Source organism: Coenobita brevimanus, chromosome 41 (assembly GCF_032717465.1).
Source record: "Coenobita brevimanus isolate Jiangsu-jjx chromosome 41, ASM3271746v2, whole genome shotgun sequence".
In the NCBI taxonomy this organism is placed as follows: Eukaryota; Metazoa; Arthropoda; class Malacostraca; order Decapoda; family Coenobitidae; genus Coenobita; species Coenobita brevimanus.
Genome location: NC_136994.1, coordinates 15452242 through 15477126, shown reverse-complemented (window position 1 = coordinate 15477126; position 24885 = coordinate 15452242). Strand labels below are relative to the sequence as shown.

Below are 24885 nucleotides of genomic sequence, written 5' to 3'. Positions count from 1 at the left end.
GTTGGTCCAAGCTAGGCAGCTACTACAAGAGTAACTAAACTACTAGAATAAGACAAAGACAGGTAAGACGAAGGCTCTCCCCCGCCCACCAAACCCTCTATGATTTTCCTAATAATATTTTACTAATTTCATTAATATAAGCCATAACCATGTTTCGTTTGACACGGAAGTAAATATAATCCATAACAATTAATAGCAAGACGTAAATAAATAAATATACAGTATAAACAAACAAAGACTGGCTAGGGAATGACATTGCTAGAGAACGAGTCTTCCACTATGGCCATTATTTGCTTGGCTTTGGAACCTTCGTACCTCATCTTTCATAGCGATTTTATTTTCTTATTATACATCTTTTTTTATCCTCTTGTGCGTTACTGAGGAAAACTGTCGGTTCTATATGTACATACAGTAGATACCACATAAGAATCTTAAGGTGTAATAGGCAAAATAAATCGCTTAGGAGAATGTGTTACGAAGGCCACAGTGCCGCTCATGGTATTCCCTTATATTAAGAAATGTGATGAATATTGTCCATTTCAAATAGATTAACCGGATTTCCGTGAAAAGTTAAATGAAAGAATTATGGTTGCAGATCTTTACTGGGGAGATTTTCACATCTTGAGCAGTTATATTATTCATATTAAGTCCCTTATAGTCCACTTAGCATTATAAGATAGGTATATCAAACCCAAATTGTACATAAGAAGACTGAGAAAGTAAAAGTCTGCACCTGTAGTCTCGATATAATTTTTTTTAAATTTAAGTTACCCATGAAATTTAGAGACTTTACTAGTTTTCTTTGGTGCGTTTGTTTGAAAACGTAACATCAACACAAACTATTCAAGTGGACGTGTCGTTTCTCGTGATTTTTCAAGATTTTATGTGTTATTAGTGATCGTCCCACTTTACCACAGTGTCAAGAAGATTACAAGGTATCCAGGCAGCCTCAGAGTAGACAAAATAAAGCAACGAGTCGGTAATTCTCTCCTAATGTGATGTGAAAGGTAAGCTTGACCGTTTTTCTAGCGAGCACCGTTGAGTTCTCGTATGTAAGTTGGAATTTGTAGAACATTTAAAGATCCTGTCGCTATTAGAGACATATATACGGCGTCTTGATGATGTGGCGGACCTAGCAAGTAAATTTATTGGTGCTTTGTAACTGGTGAGAGAAAATTAGGAAGAATTAGGATAAACCACGTGAGAGCTCCCATCACCAAGCTGTAAATTTCATGATATATGTCACAGTTCGGAAATCATTTATGACGCCCATATTCAGCGCAAAAATCATTTATGTTACTTCAGACTGTATAATTCCCTGACGGCAGCCATATTCAGCCAAAATTACATGTTAACCTGAAGTTCGGTGACATTGCTTTGGCGTCCTACAGAATGCAATGGGTCTATTCGGATCCCAAAACGCGTTCGTCTCCAAATCGTTCTGGCTAGCTAGGTTAGATTAGATTAAGTTAGGTATGGTTGAGTTACGTAAGGTTAGGTTAGGTTAAGTTGTGTTACGTTAGATAGGTCATATCAGGTTAGGTTATTATGGACAAACGATTAGTGACGGATTGACGTATGAGCCGAATCCACCTAAAAGTCGCACGTAGGTCTTTGCTTGCCAGGGTTTGCGTGTAAAACTGGTGGATTATGGCTGATATCGTCAAAAATGCTTCTTTCCGCAGCTTTTTAAAGCAAGCACAAATGTAATTACACTATAGTTTATTGAAAAAATACAAATGTAAATTTTACATATAGGAGCTCTTGCAGTTTCACTAAAAATTATTTGGTCCTGCAGTTTAGGGTTATTGAATTGGGCAAGTTGAGATTATGCGTCGAATGCTATTACACAATAGGATTTACGTTGTTTTCTTCGGTTACTCAAAGAAGGTATGATTTATGTTACATACAAGCTGGATACGGACTGTCTGTTCCTAGGGTAGAATCCATCCATTGTGTGTGTGTGTGTGTGTGTGTGTGTTCGTACAATAATGTAAATTATATACGTCTTCACAAAGTTGTTAGTGTTCCAATAATCTGCAGTGATCTGTTGTTTGAGACTGACTGACTTTGGTATTTACATTTTTAGTTAGGACTGCAGGATTCCACTGTTTTGAACAAGTGATATTTAGCCCATAGAGGTAGCTTTTACTCTGTACATTTCTTCCGCAGAGCAGTAATAACTACACTATACTAACCTAGCCTAATTTGACCTAACGTAACCCGACGACTTAATTTCACCTAACCTAACCCACTTTTACCTAACCTAACCTAACCTACTTTGACCTAACCTAACCTAACTTACTTTGACCTAACCTAACCTACTTTGACCTAACCTAACCTACTTTGACCAAACCTAACCTAACCTGTTTGGGCAATTAGGCGATAACACGGCCTCCTTCTTATGGGATTCAGATATAAACAAACAGATCTATCTATTGCCAGACGCCTTAATCCCTTATACGGGGTGGTCACAAACAAATCGCCTCCACGTCACCCTGTCCCCGCCATTTCACTGCCCTGCTCCCAGTTCACACCCCCTTCTCTCATATACCTCTCCACTCCATCCCTTCATCTCATCCTTGGCCTTTCCCTCCCTCTCTCCCCCTCCACCTCACTCACGTGCACCCTCCTCGTCAGTCTTTCACTCTCCATCCTCTCCACATGGCCAAACCACCTCAGTGTGTTTCTCCTAATGCTTTCTATCACATCCACATCCACACCACAATGCTCCTTCACATCCTCATTTGTCAGTCTGTCTCTCCATGTAACTCCACAGGCTCCTCTCATATAACAAACAGATACTCGAAGGAAATAGAGTTACCGGAGTAGTATATAGACGGAAAAATGCCTACCCTAACTAATAAGGCCGCACCGTATAGAAACTATTAAGTTCATGAATGTACTAGGAAAAAAGGAAGTTCCATTTTTCCATAGGTACTGTACACCTTCTTTTGACAGTGGAACATTTTCTCTTGTGACTAACATTTAAAACGTTAAGGGTACACGTTACGTAAAATAAGCTGGTTTGGTAACATTTAATAATCTGATGTTTGACTGGATGGGTAATGGGAAGCGCGTACTTGTGAATGTTATTGCCTGTGAGGTGGAGTTAGGATTCTGGGAGTTTGACTGGTGAGGGACTGATTTTGGCTTATTTGATCAGAGAGAGAGAGAGAGGAAGACAGTGCTTGGGCTATACATCCTTTCCGTAGCATTTCTTCGTGGCCAGCCTCATATTCTAGTGTTAATCCATTATCGCATTATCACAACTTAGCATTCAAGAAGGAGAGATGGCAGGTTTGGTCCATGCTAGCGTAGTAATAGTAGCAGCAGCAGCAAGAACAACAGTAACAGTAGTAGTAGTAGTAGTAACAGTAGTAGTAGTAGTAACAGTAGTAGTATTTGCAACCACAGGCACATCTGACTGAAATCTTTTGACTGAAGCCTTAGATTGCCCCTTTCCCTTAGTTCACCATCCTCCTTTCTGGGGATGGGGATGAAAAAGAGAGAGAGAGAGAGAGAGAGAGAGAGAGAGAGAGAGAGAGAGAGAGAGAGAGAGAGAGAATTTCTATAACCAGGCAGTGGAGCCGCCCGGTTAAATCAGTGCCACCGCATGAAGACATTCCTCTCCAAATTTAAGTAATAAGAGTATAGGATAGTGAAGGTGTTGATGAAGGCTGAGCTGCTCGTGTTAGAAAATTACCGTATATCTTGAACATAATCGTCCAGAGATAGTAGTAGTTCCAGTTGCAGGCTCGAACGTGAACCCGGTGAACTGCAGGCTGAAGTTACCCATCTCTCGCAGCCCACCATCCTACCTTCGGGGAACAGGGAGGCAGTTGAGGGACGCTTGTATTACCGGGCAGCTCCACCGCCTGGTTATATAGATGCAAAAATTTTATACTCACTCCTAAATCTTCTTCTTCCTCCTCCTCCTCCTCGTAGTCATCATCAGCATCATCAGCATCATTTTTATCATTGTCAGCATCATCGTCGTCTTCTTCGTCATCGTCTTCGTCTTCGTCCTCGTCTTCTTCGTCTCCTCCTTCTCTTCCTCTTCCACCTCGTAGTCATCATCATCATCATCATCAACGTCATCATTATCATTGTCAACATCATCATCCTATTCGTCTTCGTCTTCATCATCTTCGTCTCCTCCTCCTCCTCCTCCTTCTTTACTTTTTAATGCAAGAAAAGGAACTAAAGGTTAGAAGCCGGCAAAATTGTTCCTCCAAGAGAGAGAGAGAGAGAGTCATTTGGAGGTACTGAAGACGGCCTCGTGCAGAAAGGATTAAAACGGTTCACAGGCATTTCGTTTTTATTATTATTATTATTATTTTTTTTTAAAGCCTGGAGGCTTCACGTGCCCTTCTCCTGCAGTCCACCATCCTCTTGTGTGGGGAGTTGCGGGACGTTTGTATCATTGGGCAGTGCAGCCGCCTGGTTATATTAGTGCACCCACATGAAGGCGTCTCTCTCTCTCTCTCTCTCAGCCTTATTTTCACCCTTATATCTCTTCACCTTCCCAATTTCTTCACCATTCTAACACCTTACTTTAATTTCTCATATTCTTCTTTCGTTACTTATCCTGTCCGCATTATTCTCCTTTTACTTTTTTCCTTATTCCCTTCCTCTTATGCCCTACATTACGTCTCTCTCTCTCTCTCTCTCTCCCTCTCCCTCTCACTCTCTCTCTCTTCATCTATTTCCTACGTCAGACTTATATACTCTCCTGGTTCCTTTCATTTCTTCCTCTTAGTTTATTTTTCTACCTCTTGCTTCTCTACTCCTACCACATTCCATTTTCCTCCTCATTTTTCTTCAGTTTTCCTATTTCTTTATTTTCCTTTTCCCACAAGCTTTACTACCTCTTGTTCCTTTACTATTCTCCCTCCTTGCATCGTGAGTTTTCCCTCCTCTATTCCTCTTTTTCCCCACAAATTTTCCCACCTCTTGTTTATTTTTCTCCTGCTTTTCATTTATTCCTTCTTTCCTCCTTTCTTCATCAGTTTTTCTACCTCCTTATTCCCTTTCTCCCGGGATCACAGACAGCCCTCCTTCCCGCCTCTGTTGTCGCACTGCCCTCGTTCATATTCGTCTGTCAATACTCCGTCACCCGCGTCAGCTGTTCCACAATTACAGAGACATTATGCCGAAGTGCCCCCTCACCCGCACCCGCCCTCCGCGCCAGCCAATCAGAGCACAGAACGTCGAGCCGTGAACGTTCTGATTGGCTGACGGGTTGAGATGAAAGGTAAACAAACGCTCTCCAGAATCCTCCCGACAGTCACCGTTTTCTATGCCTCCATCCTTCGCCAGCCAATAAGAACTCAAGCTACCGGTAAGGGTCGTCTCTGATTGGCTGGCTTAGGAATGGGTTTGGGAAATGGCAGCTCGTGCGGGGGAAGTCAAAGTAAGATATCATTTCACCCTCGTCTCCTTCAAGGCACGTTGTAAAATCGCAATTAAGGTTTTGGTGTGCGTTGGGTTGAGTGATGGTGCGTGCTTCCTAATAGCGTCTGCCCTCCCTATAGACACATTACTGGCTTATAAATACACGCCCACTTCTACAGCTACGAAAATTGACGTAAAAACCTCAAAAGCGATGATCGTAACTTCACCAATCATACCCCCATTCTTCATGTATAAAAGTTGACGTAAAATCTTCAGAAACGATACTCTTAAGTAATAATTGGTTATATCAGGACGGTATGTTATATCCCTAATCAGTAGCTTGTATTTATGTATTAAGGTCGTGCGTTTGAACAAAAATGATTATATTCCACATTTGTCTGATTGGCGCATTTCAGAAGTAGAGTCCACAGTTTGTCTGTATGCTCGGTTGCAGTTGTGCTACGTGGATAGACTGTTATATCTGACGGTGCAGGAAGAGTGGTTTTATGATTATGCCATTATATTAACCTGAAAACGACTGTGCAGAACCTTCTTACTCCTCACATTTTTTCTCAGTAGTTTTGGCACTCAGAGATCGTAAATTTGTGTCATCCCACACACATGGATTCCACAGTTTGTTTATGCATATCAGTTTGTGTCGAGTGAGGCTCACGGTTTCCACATTTTTGTTAAGACATACGACCATTAGCCTTGGTATATGCAAGTAGGTGACCGTTATTGTGACTGGTTACAAGTGCTATTGCTTTCGTCACAATATCGGTAACATTGCTTATGTTACTCTCTCTATTATCTGTCTGTCTATCTATCCATCTTTCTGTCTGTCTGTCTGTGTATGTTTCTGACAGTCTGTATGTCGAGATATGTGAAAAATTGTTGAACATTATTGGAATGACGTTTTTATATGAGTAGGTATCATATCCCAATGTTTGCTTGTCTGGCTACTGTATACACAGGTTTTATATTATTTATTTATATATATATATATATATATATATATATATATATATATATATATATATATGGATCAGCCTTGGATATATATATATATATATATATATATATATATATATATATATATATATATATATATCCAAGGCTGATCCATAACAACAGTTCATTTACGATTGCTCTGTTATTGATTGCATTCCTCGACAAGGACCTTTTATAAGCTTCATAGGCTAATTCTCATGGAAATATGGAATTTTAACGCAAATTACGTATTTTAAATACCGGTATTTTCTTATGGTAACTAGTGGATAAATCTTTTCCTTGCCTCTGAGTTATTCATGTACACTACAGTATTTATATGTATTTGCCTGAATATGAAAGATTATCATAGATACCGGTATGTAGACCTGCTGAAGCGAATTAATGGGGGAATGAGAGAGAGGGTGATCATAAACGTTCGTTCGTTTACAGGTTTCCTGCACCTATAGTGCAGGCCGGGCCATACATTAGCCCGGTCAGTGGGGTGTGGGCTGATTAAAAAATGGTAAGGGGGAAAACAGGGCTGGGGATTGCCCAGCACACACGCCCTGTCTTCTGGCAGGCTTTGTGGTGTGTGTGGCCATAAACGAAGTGAGAGGTTGTTACCTCCGCCAACGAAGTTGGACGGAGGTTATGTGATCACCCATGTCTGTCTGTTTATCTCACCACAAAGTATCTCAGAAAATTAGAGTCGAATTTCGATTAAATTATCTGGAGGGTTAGCCCACTGGCCAACGAAATGTTTACTGGATTTTGAGGTGGATCCGGATCCAGATGCAGATTCAGGATTTGTCTCTCCACAAAATATCTATCTATCTATCTATCTATCTATATATATATATATATATATATATATATATATATATATATATAGTCGAATTTCGATGAAAATCTCTGCAGAGGCAGCCCATTGGCCAAGGAAAGGTTTATTAGATTTTGAGGCGGATCCGGGTCCAGATGCGGATCCAGGATTTCATTTTTGTTAACATTGTGAGATAGGGCAATTTTGCGGATATTTTAACTGTCTATAAAACTCATGGTAACAGTGGTGTTGGCGGAGGTATGCGCTCTGTGAGTGCGTTCAAGTAGTTGTAACCTCAGACCCATCTGAATGTGAACCCGGCCAAGTGCAGACTGACGGTGTTCTTTCCTGCGGTCCACCATACTCCTTGCAGAGGTTAGGGAAGTAGATGGATAGGGAAGTAAGTGGATAGGGAAGTGGATGGATAGGGAAGTAGGTGGATAGGGAAGTAGGTGGATAGGGAAGTAGGTGGATGGGGAAGTAGGGGGATAGGGAAGTAGGGGGATAGGGAGGTAGGTGGATGGGGAAGTAGGTGGATGGGGAAGTAGGTGGATGGGGAAGTAGGTGGATGGGGAAGTAGGTGGATAGGGAGGTAGGTGGATAGGGAGGTAGGTGAGGGATGCACGTATAACCGGACAACAGAACCACACGATTATCTTGGTGCCACCGCGGGAAGGCGTCCATCACCAGCACAAACTAATGGACTCAGATGGTATAGAAGACATGAGGGAAGGTGATGGTAAAAGAGGCTTGGATGCATATTTGTTGCAATCACCCTGAATGAACTCTGGGATTAGATGTCTGTTAGTAGATAGATAGCCAGACAGACAGACAGATAGGTAGATAGACAGATAGTTAGATAAATAGATAGATAGATAGGTTGATAGACAGACAGACTGATAGAAAGATAGATGAGGAGAAGAGATTGACAAGCTTGGAGGTATTGTCATAGAGGTCACCCTACATGAAATAGAATTAGGTGTCAGGCAAGAGATAGATAGATAGATAGAAGGACAGATAGATAGATATTCCTCTTTTTTTCATGAGTCTAAAATTCATAAACAAAACTTTCCCTATTTCCCCATCACGAGATTTCTTTTCCTAGGAAGAAGGAAGAAAGGGAGTGCAGAATCTTCCCACCTCTCTTGTACTTCCTGGTAATAGACATCTTAGTTACGGCAGGCGATTGGTGTGTGTGTGTGTGAGAGAGAGAGAGAGAGAGAGGGAGAGAGAGAGAGAGAGAGAGAGAGAGAGAGAGAGAGGATAACATTATAGGCAGAATAGATACGGTACCTCGAGAGAGAGAGAGAGAGAGAGAGAGAGAGAGAGAGAGAGAGAGAGAGAGAGAGAGAGAGAGAGAGAGAGAGGAAAACATTATACGCAGAATTTATACCTCCTGAGAGAGAGAGAGAGAGAGAGAGAGAGAGAGAGAGAGAGAGAGAGAGAGAGAGAGAGAGAGAGAGAGAGAGAGAGAGAGAGAGAGAGAGAGAGAGAGAGAGAGAGAGAGAGAGAGAGAGAGAGAGAGAGAGAGAGAGGAAACATAAGCTACAAAAGGACGAAAATCTGAGCCAGGTTAAAGTGAACGACCTAAGTTTTTGCCTATAGTACCTTCATATTTGCTTGGTTAAAATTAATGTACTGTGCGAAGGTAGCGAGAAGCCTGACAGAGTATATGAGGATAGTGCGGTGATGTGTAGAATGAATAGCATAGAGAGAGGTGTTACGGAGCTTCCTAGAACTGTGTGTGTGTGTGTGTGTAGTTCGGAAGTATTTATAAAGACAAAACAGGATCATTCCCTTCCTCTCTCTCTCTCTCTCTCTCTCTCTCTCTCTCTCTCTCTCTCCAGCCTTTTTCCTTCCTTTCCCTTATTCCTTCGCTCCCTCTCCTTCATATCACCTACATTTTCTTTCCTTCCTTCCTTCTTTCCATCCTTTTGTCTTCTTTCTTCCATCTTGTAGTTTTTTTCCTCTATTTCTCTCTCTCTCCTTCCATATCTCCTTCCAGCCGTCTTTCCTTCCTCTCTCATCACTTCTCCTGCTTCTTTCCTTCCTTCAGTCGTCCTTCCTTTCTTCCTTCCTTTCATTCCTTCCTTCTTTCTTTCATTCTTTCTTCCTTTGTTTTTTTTCTTTGTTTCTTTCATTCCTCCTTCCTTCCCTCCCTCCTTCCTTCCTTCATTCATTCATTCATTCATTCATTCATTCATTCATTCACTCATTCATTCATTCATCATCATCATCTATCTTTTCTTCCTACTCTTTCCCTCTCCTTCATTTCTCTGTTCTTCATTTCTTTTTTCTCCTTAGTTCTCCCTCCTTCCTTCCTTCCTTCCCTCCCTCTTTCCTTCCTTCCTTCCTTTCTTCCTTCCTTCGTCTTCCTAGATGTGATCATTGAAGGATTTTGAGAGAGAGAAAGAGAGAGAGGGGAGGCGGGGGAACAGGAACAGATGGATGGATGGATAAAGAGAGAGAGAGAGAGATAGAGACAGACAGAGACAGAGACAGAGAGAAAGAAAGAGAGAGAGAGAGAGGCGGGGGGAACAGGAAGAGATGGATGGATGGATAAAGAGAGAGAGAGAGAGAGAGAGTTCACACTTACTTCCAGAAACAATTAAAATACCATTATCCTTTGACCATCCTACTCATTTCCTCTCTCTCTCTCTCTCTCTCTCTCTCTCTATTTATCCATCTGTTCCTGTTCCCACTCTCTCTCTCTCTCTCTCTCTCTCTCTCTCTCTCTCTGTATTTATCCATCTGTTCCTGTTCCCACCCTCTCCCTCCCTCCCTCTCTCTCTCTCTCTCTCTCTCTCTCTCTCTCTCTCTCTCTCCCTCTCCCTCTCTCTCCCTCTCTCTGTATTTATCCATCTGTTCCTGTTCCCACCCTCTCCCTCTCTCTCTCTCTCTCTCTCTCTCTCTGTATTTATCCATCTGTTCCTGTTCCCCCCCACTCTCTCTCTCTCTCTCTCTCTCTCTCATAGGTATAGCCAGTGATGAAGGGAAAAGAAGGGAAGGTGTTGGGTTTCACGAAGGAATTTTTTACCCATATTTTCCCACGGAGAGAGAGAGAGAGAGAGAGAGAGAGAGAGAGAAAGAGGGTGGGAGGGAGGGATGGGAGTCTGTATTTTGGATTGTGTGTGTGTGTGTGTGTGTGTGTGTGTGTGTGTGTGTGTGTGTGTGTGTGTGTGTGTGTGGTGCTTTGAGTGCGTGGCTGGTATGGGCTGGGTGGGTTTGGTGTGGTGGTTGAGGTGGTGTAGGTGTAGACGATGAAGTGGTGTGGCGCTGGTGTGGGTGTGGTGTGGTATTGTTCTGAGTGTATAGCAGGGTGGTGTGATGCTGGTGTGGATATGGTGTGGTGGTGCTGGAGTGCGTGTGCAGGGTGTTTATAGTGCTGTGTGGTGGTGGTGTGGTGAGGTGTGATGATGTGGTACGGTAGTGGTGTGGTGTGGTGTGGTGGTGACGATGCAGAGAAGTCTTGAAGGAGGTTTGAAGTTTTGTGATGATTGTGGTGGTGTGGTGATGATGTTTGTGGTGGTGTGGTGATGATGATTGTGGTGGTGTGGTGATGATGATTGTGGTTGTGTGGTGATGATTGTGATGATCGTGTGGTGAGGGTATGGTGCTATGGCCTTGTCGAAGTCTCTATATGGTTGGTGGTAGTGGTGTGGTATAGCGGTGGTATGGTGTGGTAGAGAGGTAGTGGTGAGAGTATGTTTTAGTGATGATATTGCGGGGGGTGATATGCCAGTTGTGGGAGTGTGATGCAGTGGTGAGTGGTGGTAGTGATGTGGTGGTGGTGTAAGCGTGGGTATGACTGATCTGGTATCTTGATGTGGACGGTATGGTGTGGCAGAGCGTGGTGTGGATAAGTTGGGTTGGTGTGGATTGTGTGGGTGTGGTGTAGGGTAGGGAAGGTGTAAAGATTCATGAGTGTAGGTATAGTTGTAGGTATGGTAGGGTATAAGTGGGTGTGGTCTGGGTGTAGGTGGATAGGTGGAGTGGGTGTAGCAGGTTGTGGATGGCTGTGGGAGGGTGTGGTCTGGGTGTAAGTGGGTGTGGTCTGGGTGTATGTGGGTGTGGTCTGGGTAAAAGTGGGTGTGGTCTGGGTGTATGGGTGTGGTCTGGGTGTAAGTGGGTGTGGTCTGGGTGTATGTGGGTGTGGTCTGGGTGTATGTGGGTGTGGTCTGGGTGTATGTGGGTGTGGTCTGGGTGTAAGTGGGTGTGGTCTGGGTGTATGTGGGTGTGGTCTGGGTATAAGTGGGTGTGGTCTGGGTGTATGTGGGTGTGGTCTGGGTGTATGTGGGTGTGGTCTGGGTGTAAGTGGGTGTGGTCTGGGTGTATGTGGGTGTGGTCTGGGTGTAAGTGGGTGTGGTCTGGGTGTATGTGGGTGTGGTCTGGGTGTAAGAGGGTGTGGTCTGGGTGTATGTGGGTGTGGTCTGGGTATAAGTGGGTGTGGTCTGGGTGTAAGTGGGTGTGGTCTGGGTGTGTGTTTTTTTTTTTTTTTTTTTTTTTTTTATGTGTCCGACTCAGGGCATAGGCTCCACAGCCTGCTCTCAAGGCCCAGTAGTCCTCCTACATACCATACTCCTCTCTACATGTGGGTGTGGTCTGGGTATAAGTGGGTGTGGTCTGGGTGTAGGTGTAAGTGGGTGTGGTCTGGGTGTAGGTGTAAGTGGGTGTGGTCTGGGTGTAGGTATAAGTGGGTGTGGTCTGGGTATAAGTGGGTGTGGTCTGGGTGTAAGCGGGTGTGGACTGGGTGTATGTGGGTTTGGTCTGGGTGTAAGTGGGTGTAGTTTTGGTGTACGTGGGTGTGGCCTGGGTGTAGGTAAGTAGGTGAAGGTGTAGGTAGGTCTGGATAGGTGGGATGGGTGTAAGTGGGTGTAGGTGGGTATGTAAAGGTGTAGGTAGGCCTGGATAGGTGGGATGGGTTTGGATGTAGGTATAAGGTAAGTGTAGGTGGGTGTGGTTTGGGTGTAGGTGAGTGTGGGAGGGTGTAGGTGGGTGTGGGAGGGTGTAGGTGGGTGGGAAGGGTGTGACAAGGGTGACATCTTATAATTAATGAGGACTGAAAAACACTTCGTCATTAGCCTCTCTCTCTCTCTCTCTCTCTCTCTCTTTCTGTGTGTGTGTGTGTGTGTGTGTGTGTGTGTGTGTGTGTGTGTGTGTGTGTGTGTGTGAGGAAATACCTTAGTGTGTTGACAGTAGATTGGGTGATTGTGTGGTGGTGACGTAGCGTGGCGGTGTGGTAGCGTGGTGGTGTGGTAGTGGTGGTGTGATAATGTGGTGGTGTAGTGGTGTGGTAGTGTGGTGATGTGGTAGTGTGATGGTGTGGTAGTATGGTGGTGTGGTAGTGTAGTGGTGTGGTTGTGGTGGTAGGGTGGTGGTGTGGTAGTGTGGTGGTATGGTAGTGTAGTGGTGTGGTAGTGTGGTGATGTGGTAGTGTGATGGTGTGGTAGTATGGTGGTGTGGTAGTGTAGTGGTGTGGTGGTGGTGTGGTAGTGTGGTGGTATGGTAGTGTAGTGGTGTGGTAGTGTAGTGGTGTGATGGTGTGGTGGTGTGGAAGTGTGGCAAAACGGTGATGTAATGGTGGGGAAGTAAATCTCTCTCTCTCTCTCTCTCTCTCTCTCTCTCTCTCTCTCTCTCTCTCTCTCTCTCTCTCTCTCTCTCTCACAGGCAGAAGTAAAGAACAATAAAAATCAATTACCTTTATTTTCTTCGTCACTTAATCTAATTACTGATAGGGATTACAGCCAGCCTATCATCATCATCATCATCATCATCACCATTGCAGTTTCACCATTGTATCACCACATTATCACCATCATAACAGTTTCACAGTTGTATCATCATCATCATCATCATCATCATCATCACCACCACTAGCAGCGTCAGTTTCACCATTGTTCCATCATCATCATCATCATCGTCATTATCATCATCGTCAATATCATCATCGTCATCATCATCATCATCGTCATCATCATCATCGTCATCATCATCATCATCATCATCATCATCATTATCACCATCACCACCAGCCTTAGTTTCACAATTGTTCCATCATCATTATTATCATCATCATCACCATCATCATTATCATCACCATCATTACGTTTTTTAGTCACTATTAATATCAAGGTCAATCTAAGCACTTTTTCGTTTGCTTCCCTTCGTTTTTGGACTTCTAGTGTGTTCTTCCTCTTCTTCTTCCTCATCATCATTTCCTTCTTCTTTTCCCTCGCCTTCTCCTCGTCCCCGTCGTCCTCCTCCTCCTCTTCTTCTTCATCATCATTCTCTTCTTCTTCTTCCTCTTTTTCTTTTTCTTCTTTCTCCTCCTCCTCCTCGTCTTCCTCCTCTTCATCTTCATCATCATCTTCCTCTTCTTCTTCTTCTTCATCTTCTTCCTCATCAGATTTTTCTTCCTCCTCAGATTGTCTCAAAACTACTTTCCTTAAATTTTTGGTAAACTGATAATTAGTACTATAATTGTCCATAGATATCCCATTTATAATTATCTTTAAAATCATCTCTGACTTTATCTCTTCATGGAGTATAATATAGAATAATTGAATTTACTTTTTCATAGTAACCGAGGGATCACGAAACATGGATGGCTGATTCCGTAGAGTTTTGACATTTTTACCAGCTTAGAGCCTGAGAGAGAGAGAGAGAGAGAGAGAGAGAGAGAGAGAGAGAGAGAGAGAGAGAGAGACGGTATTGTAACATGAAGGGCTGGGTCGTTACTTAATAGGGACAGAACAGGATATCTTTTTAAGGCGCCAGACAGTGTATTTTTAGATAGGATTGTTAACACTATCTTTTTCTTGTCATTTTCATCATCATTATCATCACTGTCATCACCAGCATCAGCGTATCATCGTCATTATCATCATCAGTCACCTTTCTGTATTATCGTTTTCACTCATCATCATCATCACCATCATCATTATCACTATCAACATAATCACAATCTTCATCACCATCATCATTGTCACTATCAGTGTAATCACAATCTTCATCATCATCATTGTCATCATCATCACTGTTATAATCATTGTCACTATCAATGTAATCACAATCTTCATCATCATCGTCATTATTATCATCGTCATCATCATCACTGTCACTATTAGTGTAATCACAATCTTCATCATCATCATCATCATCGTCATCATCAACATCATCACTGTCATCATTGTCACCATCACCATAGTCACAATCTCCCATCATCATCATCATCACTGCCATCATTGTCACTATCACCATACTCACAGTCTCTCATCATCATCATCATCATCATGATCATAATCATCATTGTCATCATTGTCACTATCACCATACTCACAATCATCATCATCATCATCATCACTGCCATCACTGCTACTATCACCATAAACACAATCTCCCATCGTCATTATCAATCATCATCATCATCAATACATACTATATACATCAATACAAAATATACATCACATACCGTACTTAAAATACAGGACTGTAGTGACGTCAGAAACACAAATAAAGCAGATTATGTAATTACAGAATACATATAATTTTGTAACCACTTGATTTATTACAAACTTTTTAAAAATCGAAATATGCAATGACAAAAAAAATGGATTAATATTTATAAGGGTCCAAAATTGTTTTATTATATCTTAAGAAAATAATGTGTGAGGTGTATGTACAAATTATTGATAAAAGACACAGTAATAATAATAATAATGATAATAATAATAATAATAATAACCATCATCATTATCATCATCATCGTAGTAGTAGTAGTAATAGTAACAGTAGTATCGATAATAATAATAATAATAATAATAATAATAATAATAATAATAATACTGTAATGATAGTACAAAGTTGACTAATTAATTAACATATAAGATATCATCAGTGTAATAATAATAATAATAATAATAATGCAAATACAAAGTTGACAGTATCCAGTTAACCTATAATATAACATGGCCAACATAATAATGATAATAATAATAATAATAATAATAATAATAAAGCCAGTACAGGATAAATAATGCAACAGTAATCCACGTTACAAAATAATGGAAAAAAAAATAACTTTAAATTCTTGTATAAAATTACTTACATTCTTACAACTACAAAAAGGCACCATTTTTTTTTTTTTTTGTAATTTCCCAGCCCAAAAACATGACATTATATCTATGTAACTTTTTTGTATTTTGTATTCATTGGTATTTGGGTGGATTTTGAAATATTTGTAAGTTTTTTGGACCACTGTATTTTCAGCCTAAACATGACAGTATTATCTATGTAACTTTTTGTATTCCCAGCTAAGAATATGGCGGTGTATCTGTGTAACCTTTCTTTGTATTCACAGCTAAAACATGACAGTATGGCTATGTAACCTTTTGTATTCACAGCACAAACATGACAGTATGGCTATGTAACCTTTTGTATTCACAGCACAAACATGACAGTGTATCTATGTAACCTTTCTTTGTATTCACAGCTAAAACACGGCAGTATTATCTATGTAATCCTTATTGTATTCCCAGCAAAAACATGGCTATATTTATGTAACTTTTTGTATTCACAGCCAAAAACAGGGCAATATATATATATTTTTTTCCGTATCCATTAATATTTTGGGTTAATTTTGAAACATTTGTAATTGGAGTCATGTATTATAACTGCCAATTTTTTCACATTAACATCTCTTCTATGATTTTTTTATATTATTTTTTGGTTGATTCTCCCACCAGATAATATTTTTCAGCCTAGGAAAGACTCATTATAGGGAAAGGGTTAATAAAAAGATGAACAGAAAAAATCATCAGGAATTCTCAATAGTATTCAAAAGACGTCCTCGATCTGAAGGGGTTGGTGTGGGTGTAAATCTGAGGGATCGGTTTGTTGGTCAGGTAATGCGACTCAGGGGCGGGCGAGGGTGGTCATCCCGCCTTAAATATAGGGACTGAGAAGCCTAACCCCGGGCCCCTACGCTTCTGATGGGGCAAAAAAGCGTATGGGTGGATGGATGGATGGATGGATAGATGGATGGATAGATAGATGGATGGATAGATAGATGGATGGATAGATGGATGGATGGTGGATGGATAGATGGATGGATGGATGGATGGATGGATGGATAGATGGATGGATTTATATATTTAAAGATTTGATTTATTTCTTCTCTGCTACATTAAGAGGAGAGAATAATTCGCTTGTCACAAAATAATAGTAATAATAATAATAATAATGATAATAATAATAATAACAATAATACTAATATCAGCAGTAATAATAATAATAATAATAATAATAATAACAATAATAATAATAATAATAATAATAACAACAACATTAATAATAACAATAATAATAATAACAATAATAATCTTTGTAGTCTCACAGTGTTACAGAAATACATAAAAGTGCTAATACAAACTTTTCTTTACTTACAGGCTACTTAAGGCACAGCATGGAAGGACTCAAGTATTTGAAGTAAGTACATGTGCTTTACTTATGTACTTCGAGGTACTTAAAAGAGCAGTGACATTTGACCTAAAAATTTAAAGTGTTTTTGAGATGGTCTGGGTTGAATATTGGCACATTTGTAACTTTCTTTTGAGCTGAGAGAGAGAGAGAGAGAGAGAGAGAGAGAGAGGAGGGAAAAATAGGAGAGGGGAGGGAAAAATACAAGAGAGAGAGAGAGAGAGAGAGAGAGGAGGGAAAAGTATGAGAGAGAGAGAGGGAGAAAGAGAGGGGGGGAGGAATGTGGTGTAGCTAATGTGATAGAGAAATTTCACACACACACACACACACACACACACACACACACACACACACACACACACACACACACACACACACACACACACACACACACACACACACACACACACACACACACACACACACACACACACACACACACACACAGCAAATGGCACTGCAGTTTTAAGTATCTCAACATTTTTATTTATTGAGTTTTTTTTTTTGGCCATAAGGTACGTGTAGCCTAGTATGATTTATTATTTTTTTTCAATTTTGATTTTATTTTTCTGAACAGATTCTTTCCTATGGAGTTTTTAATCTGTTTTCTGTATATGATTTCTTTTTTCGTTTTTATATATATATTTTGTTTTACGGGTTCAGTGTTTTTCATTCTCTCTCTCTCTCTCTCTCTCTCTCTCTCTCAATGTAAGTATATATATTTTTCTCTGTTTTACGGGTGCAGTATTTTCCATATTCTCTCTCTCTCTCTCTCTCTCTCTCTCGCCTAACAGATTAATATTTCTTTTCCAATACCCTTCTTCCTGGTCACCTTTCAGTCACTATTTTCCATAATTTCCACTTTCGTCACTCTTTTCCTCCGTCGGCTCATTTATATACCCCTTTCAATAATATTCAATCTTTTTTTTATATTGGTTTCGCTCACTTGGCACTTCCTCTTAACCCTTTTCATAGTCTATCTATCTATCTATCTATTGCCTCAATCCCGTTCGGGGTGGCCACAAACAAATCGCCTCCACGTCACCCTGTCCCTCGCCATTTCACTGTGTTTCTAAAAATATCGCCCTTTTTTCTCCTTTTTTTGTGTGTTTTCTGTCATTTTTCGTGTCACCCCCAGTACATGCCTTTCCATTTGTATTCGTTCACGTTCCTTTCATGTCACACACACACTTTTTATTATTATTTTTTTTGTGTTACGTTCATGTCACGCCAAATGTCACTTTTCACCGTTTTCTTTACGTTCATGTCGCACTGTTACTTTCCATTTTCATTGTGTTACGTTCATGTTAGCCTACTCTGTTACTTTGTCTTCATTTCCTTCATCAGTGTTACTTCAATGTCACTCACTGTTACTTATAAATATTCTCTCTATCCCTGTTACCTTCGTGTCACTCGAAACGTTACTTTTACCCCATTTGATTTGTTACTTTCATGTCAAAATATCAGGAAATTTTGTGTTCTATGGTCCGTATTTTCGTTGGAGGTTCCCTAACACCTTTTCCATAGCGATTTATTTTCCAGACTACCCATTAATATCATCATGTTTGCCTCTTAGATCTTTTTAATATCAGTATAGATTTCGTGAGTAACACACAAGAATATATTAACGAAGCAGATTCAGGAATAAATCGGTAAGGAAGAGGTGTTAGTAACGGAGAATCAGGAATAAATCGGTAAGGAAGAGGTGTTAGTAACGGAGGAGAATCAGGAATAAATCGGTAAGGAAGAGGTGTTAGTAACGGAAGAAGAATCAGGAATAAATCGGTAAGGAAGAGGTGTTAGTAACGGAGGAGAATCGGAAATAAATCGGTAAGGAAGAGGTGTTAGTAACGGAAGAAGAATCAGGAATAAATCGGCAAGGAAGAGGTGTTAGTAACGGAGGAGAATCAGGAATAAATCGGTAGGGAAGAGGTGTTAGTAACGGAAGAAGAATCAGGAATAAATCGGTAAGGAAGAGGTGTTAGTAACGGAGGAGAATCGGAAATAAATCGGTAAGGAAGAGGTGTTAGTAACGGAGGAGAATCAGAAATAAATCGGTAAGGAAGAGGTGTTAGTGTGCTTCCTCTCCGCACTAAAATATCGCCTTAAGGTGCCACACTCAACGCCTTTCCCTACCACCTTAAAATGACACACTCAGCGCCTTTCCATACCGCCTTAAGGTGCCACACATAGCCTTCCCATATCGCCTTAAGGTGCCACACTCAAAGCCTTTCCTTACAGCCTTAAAATGACACTCAACGCCTTTTCTTACCGTCTTTAAATGCCACACATAAAGCCTTTCCCTTTTCTTGATGGTAAGGGAATAGGATGGTAGTATATTCGCTAGTTTAATTCTTGCATAACAAATTGCACGTTCACTCGCAACATGCACGCTGATTGCAAGAAGTGTTAGATGCAACTTTAATTTCGCCATTTTCTCTAAGTTGCACCTTCACTTGCAAAATGGTGAAGAGATATTTGCTGCAACTTACTTCATTGTCTTATGCATAGTAAGTTGCACCTTCATTTGCGAGACGTTCCTTTATTGCAGTGTTAGATATATCAGATGCAACTTTCATTTGGACATGTATATTGCATAATAAGCTGCACCCTCACTAAACACACACACACACACACACACACACACACACACACACACACACACACACACACACACACACACACACACACACACACACACACACACTTTAATATCTTGAAATAAGTACCATATGTAAAATTGTTGACGTGAATTCTTTTACACATCACACACACACACACACACACACACACACACACACACACACACACACACACACACACACACTTTAATATCTTGAAATAAGTATGTAAAACTTTTGATGTGAATTCTTTTACACATAACCCATATTGTCCTCGAGAAAGACAGCATATACTTACAATGCTTTCTCCCTATGGCTTCAGGCTTCTAAGTGTATTTTATAAGTACATTTGCCTTCACTTAAGAACACTAATCACTTAAGTACAGTATGTGCTAAAATTTAAGTACATTTTAGTTTACTTAAAAATATTCCTTTAAGTACATGCTTGGTCTATAAGTACATAAGGTGAAAATACCACGATCCCACTGTTATTATTATTATTATTATTATTATTATTATTATTATTATTATTATCATCATCGTCATTATTATTATTATTATTATTATTATTATTATTATTATTATCATCATCATCATCATCATTATTATTATTATTATTATTATTATTCCACGTGGAGAGGATGGAGGGTGAAAGACTGACGAAGAGAGTGTATGTGAGTGAGGTGGAGGGGGGAAGAGGGAGGGGGAGGCCGAGGATGAGATGGAGGGATGGGGTGGAGAGGTATATGAGAGAGGGGGGTGTGAGTTGGGAGCAGGGCAGTGAAATGGCGGGGGACAGGGCGACTTGGAGGCGATTTGTTTGTGGCCACCCCAAACGGGATTGAGGCGTCTGGCAATAGATAGATAGATAGATAGATTATTATTCGTTTGGTTATTGGTAGTTTCCTAGGACATTTATCAGCGAAATATGGAGTGTGATTTCCTTAGACTTTTCATCTTTTTTTTTTCTCCCCTTCAGGAGGCAAAATTTTTAAGGAAGAAAATATGGAATTGTTATTGATGGTAGTGATGATGGTTCCTGTAGGCCTTGATGGTGGTAGTGATGATTGTGGTATAGCGATGGTTGTGATGGTGATGATGGTGGTAGGCTGGTAGTTGTGGTACCTTAATTGATAGCTAAGTCGTGGTAGGTGGCCAGTTGACGGGAGAAATGGTAGTTGTGGTAGGATGATGGTGGTCGTTGTGGTAGATATGATTGAGCTGAGAGTTGTGGTAGCTGTGGTAGGATGGTGGTGGTAGTCACAGAGCTGAGAGTTTTGGTAGCTGTGGTAGGATGGTGGTGGTAGTTGTGGTAGGTATTACAGAGCTGTGGTAGGATGGTGGTGGTGGTTGTGGTGGATATTACAGAGCTGTGGTAGGATGGTGGTGGTAGTTGTGGTAGGTATTACAGAGCTGTGGTAGGATGGTGGTGGTGGTTGTGGTAGGTATTACAGAGCTGTGGTAGGATGGTTGTGGTAGGTATTACAGAGCTGTGGTAGGATGGTGGTGGTAGTTATGGTAGATATTACAGAGCTGTGGTAGGATGGTGGTGGTGGTTGTGGTAGGTATTACAGAGCTGTGGTAGGATGGTGGTGGTAGTTATGGTAGATATTACAGAGCTGTGGTAGGATGGTGGTGGTAGTTGTGGTAGGTATTACAGAGCTGTGGTAGGATGGTGGTGGTGGTAGTTGTGGTAGTGGTTGGTTGGAAGTTGTGGTAGGAATGGTAGCTGTGGTTGATGGATGAGGACAGGGTTGCGAAATTTGGTACTATGCGATTGGCGATTGGCGGTAGAATTCCGGAGGGGGAGACCAAGGATGAGATGGAGGGATGGAGTGGAGAGGTATATGAGAGAAGGGGGGGGGTTGAGTTAGGGGGAGGGCTGCGTAATGGCAGGGGACTGGTTGACATGGAGGCGATTTGTTTGTGGCCACCCCTTACGGGATTAAGGTGTCTGGTTATAGATAGAGTTGACATAAGAGCGAATTTTGGTCATGGTGGTTATGGTAGTTGTGGTAGTGATGGTAGGTATGGTAGTATGGTAGTTGTGGTAGTCATGGTGGTAGGTATGGTAGTATGGTAGTTGTGGTAGTCATGGTTTGGCTGGTATTGGTGGTAGTATGGTAGTTGTGGTAGTCATGGTGGTAGGTATGGTAGCATGGTAGTTTATCTGGTGGAGTAGTCTTGGTAGGTGGCTGGTAGGTATGGTAGTTGTGGTAGTCATGGTGGTAGGTATGGTAGCATGGTAGTTTATTTGGTGGAGTAGTCTTGGTAGGTGGCTGGTAGGTATGGTAGTATGGTAGTTGTGGTAGTCATGGTGGTAGGTATAGTAGTTGTGGTAGTCATGGTGGTAGGTATGGTAGTTGTGGTAATCATGGTGGTAGGTATGGTAGCATGGTAGTTTATCTGGTCGAATAGTCATGGTAGGTGGGAGGCTGTCGGTAGAGCTGCGAATTGAGTTGAGCTGGAGCCGGGTAGGGCGGGGGATAGACCGGAGAGCTCCTGGTGTATGGTGATGCCCTGCTCTTCACGGCACCATACCCACCATAGCCACCATACACAGGACCATACGTGCACATCTCACCGGCGTAGGGTTGGTTGAGGGCGCCGCACTGAGTCCCCGGTGTGGTTTGGGCCGGAGCTCCCACGCACCCCGACGCGTTAGACTGCAGTAGGCTCCCTCCACCGGACCCACACACCATCCTTGACACCAGACCTCCTTCGCCCTCGCAATCGTCTGAAAGGTCACACGAGGTCAAAGGTCAAAGTTAGGCTGGAATTACCCCCATGAAAGTAGAGAGAGAGAGATTTGATAGGGGAATAAGCTGTGGATCTCTTACAAGTTCAATGCCATAAAGAGATATCCCTAGCTTATTACAATATAGACAGTGGGTGTTAGTGCAGAATGGGTGACGGTGTGATAGTGTAGATTACGTTTAAATATCTTAGTTATATTTCTGTCTATCTATCTGTCTATCTGTTTATCTATCTATCTATTTCACTTAAAGTAAATGAATTCTTACAATACATACATATAGCATACATGCATACATACATACATATACACGTACATACATACATACATACATTAATTTACACACACACACACACACACACACACACACACACACATCCTCTGTCTCGCGTGTGTACAGGTCACGAGAGGTCAAGTGTAGGTCAGCTTGGGTCACCTCACACACACACACACACACACACACACACACACACACACACACACACACACACACACACATTTAGCCTTTGTGTCTGTCTACTTATTTGTCTATCTATCTGTCGGTTTATCTATCTGTCAGGCTCTCATAAAATCTCTCTCTCTCTCTCTACTTATCTATCTGTCTGTCTGTCTATCAGTCTCTTTGTATGTCTATTTATATAATTGTCTATCACAGTCCCTTTCTCCTCTCTCTCTCTCTCTCTCTCTCTCTCTCTCTCTCTCTCTCTCTCTCTCTCAGCCACACAAGCTGCGACTGATAGAGTGAGTGACTTTAAGTAGGAGGGGTAGAGATAATGAACGGATGAAGGCGGGGTTATTAATGTGTGAGAGAGAGAGAGAGAGAGAGAGAGAGAGAGAGAGAGAATGATGATTTTGTGAGTGGTAATCATTTGTGATATAGAAAGGTTAAGAGAGAGAGAGAATGATGATTTTGTGACACAGAAAGGTTTTGAGAGAGAGAAAGAGAGAGAGAGAGAGAGGGTCGAAGGTGAGCTGTGTGTGTGTGTGTGTGTGTGTGTGTGTGTGTGTGTGTGTGTGTGTGTGTGGGTGGGGTGTTGCACAAGAGAGAGCAGCGTAATATCGTTTAGTATCCTATTTATCCTTTCTCTTAGTTTGTCTCTCCATAGTAACCTGATATTATACTCGGGCGTCTCCTTGGTTGCTAGTCAAATTAATCCTCCAGTCTGACTAATTATCTGTCTATCTATTGCCAGACGCCTTAATCCCTTATACGGGGTGGCCACAAGCAAATCGCCTCCACGTCACCCTGTCCCCCGCCATTTCACTGCCCTGCTCCCAATTCACACCCCCCTCTCTCATATACCTCTCCACTCCATCCCTCCATCTCATCCTTGGCCTTCCCCTCCCTCTCTCCTCCTCCACCTCACTCACATACACTCTCCTTGTCAGTCTCTCACTCTCATGGTTGCATAAAAACCAGTGAAGCTTATTGGTAGGATTGAGTCTCCTTGGTTACTAGTCAAATTTATTCCTGTCTGGCTACTCTTGGGTCCGTCTGTTAAGGAAGCTCCCGAACACCTCTTCCTTAGCGATTTATTTTGGTTATTGCTCCTTACTATCCTCATCAATTCTTGTCGGTTAAGGACGCTCCCTTACACCTCTTCCTAAGCGATTTATTTTGCTTATTATTCCTTACTATCCTCATCTATTCTTATCAGTTAAAGAAGCTCCCTAACACCTTTTACCAAGTGATTTATTTTTCTTATTACTCCTAACTATCCTCTTCAATTCTGGTCGGTTAAGGAAGCTCCCTAACACCTTTTCCCAAGCGATTTATTTTGCTTATTACTCCTTACTATCCTCTTCGATTCTGGTCGGTTAAGGAAGCTCCCTAACACCTCTTCCTAAGTGATTTATTTTGCTTATTACTCCTTACTGTCCGCCTCTATTCTCGTCGGTTAAGGAAGTAACACTTATTCCCAAGCGATTTATTTTGCTTATTACTCCTTACTATCCTCATCTATTCTTGTCAGTTTAAGAAGCTCCCTAACACCTTTTACCAAGCGATTTATTTTGCTTATTATTCCTTACTGTCCTCATCTATTCTTATCAGTTAAAGAAGTTCCCTAATATCACTTCCTAAGCGATTTATTTTGCTTCTTACTTCTTACTATCCTCTTCAGTTCTGGTCGGTTAAGGAAGCTGCCTAACACCTCTTCGTAAGCGATTTATTTTATTGCTCCTTACTACCCTCTTCCATTCTCGTCGGTTAAGAAAGCTCCCTAACACTTTTCACCAAGCGATTTATTTTGCTTATTACTTCTTGCTGTCCTCTTCAGTTCTGGTCGGTTAAGGAAGCTCCCTAACACCTCTTCCTAAGTGATTTATTTTATTACTCCTTGCTATCCTTTTCTGTGCCAATTTAAATCATTCCAGTGTTACCGAGTTCTGCATAAATAACATATAAATTAATGTTAACCCGTCCTAAATAAATCGCTAAGGAAGAGGTGCTAGGGAGATCTGCCAGGTTAGAGTACAAGGACCATAGGAGAACCGCAAACCCCTCTCATGGTTGGCACAGCTCTAGCATTCTGTTTGAACTCTCTTATTCAAGTCTATATTTCTGTGTCAACTGTATTATTCTGTGTCAACTGTATTATTCTGTGTCAACTGTATTATTCTGTGTCAACTGTATTATTCTGTGTCAACTGTATTATTCTGTGTCAACTGTATCATTCTGTGTCAACTGTATTATTCTGTGTCAACTGTATTATTCTGTGTCAGCTCTATTATTCTGTGTCAACTCTATTATTCTGTGTCATCTCTATTGTTCTGTGTCAACTCTATTATTCTGTGTCAGCTCTATTATTCTGTGTCAGCTCTAT

At 41.4% G+C, this 24885-nt stretch overlaps 1 protein-coding gene across 1 annotated transcript in view; it reads right to left on the bottom strand.

The window, feature by feature from the left end:
* Positions 1-21707: 21707 nt before the first annotated feature.
* The window catches only part of LOC145397523 (uncharacterized), an 85677-nt gene continuing 82499 nt past the window's right edge, over positions 21708-24885 (bottom strand). Inside the window, exon 8 of the mRNA XM_080270593.1 lies at positions 21708-22042. Within this exon, the coding sequence (XP_080126719.1) occupies positions 21708-22042 (335 nt within the window). The remainder of the gene's footprint in view (positions 22043-24885) is intronic.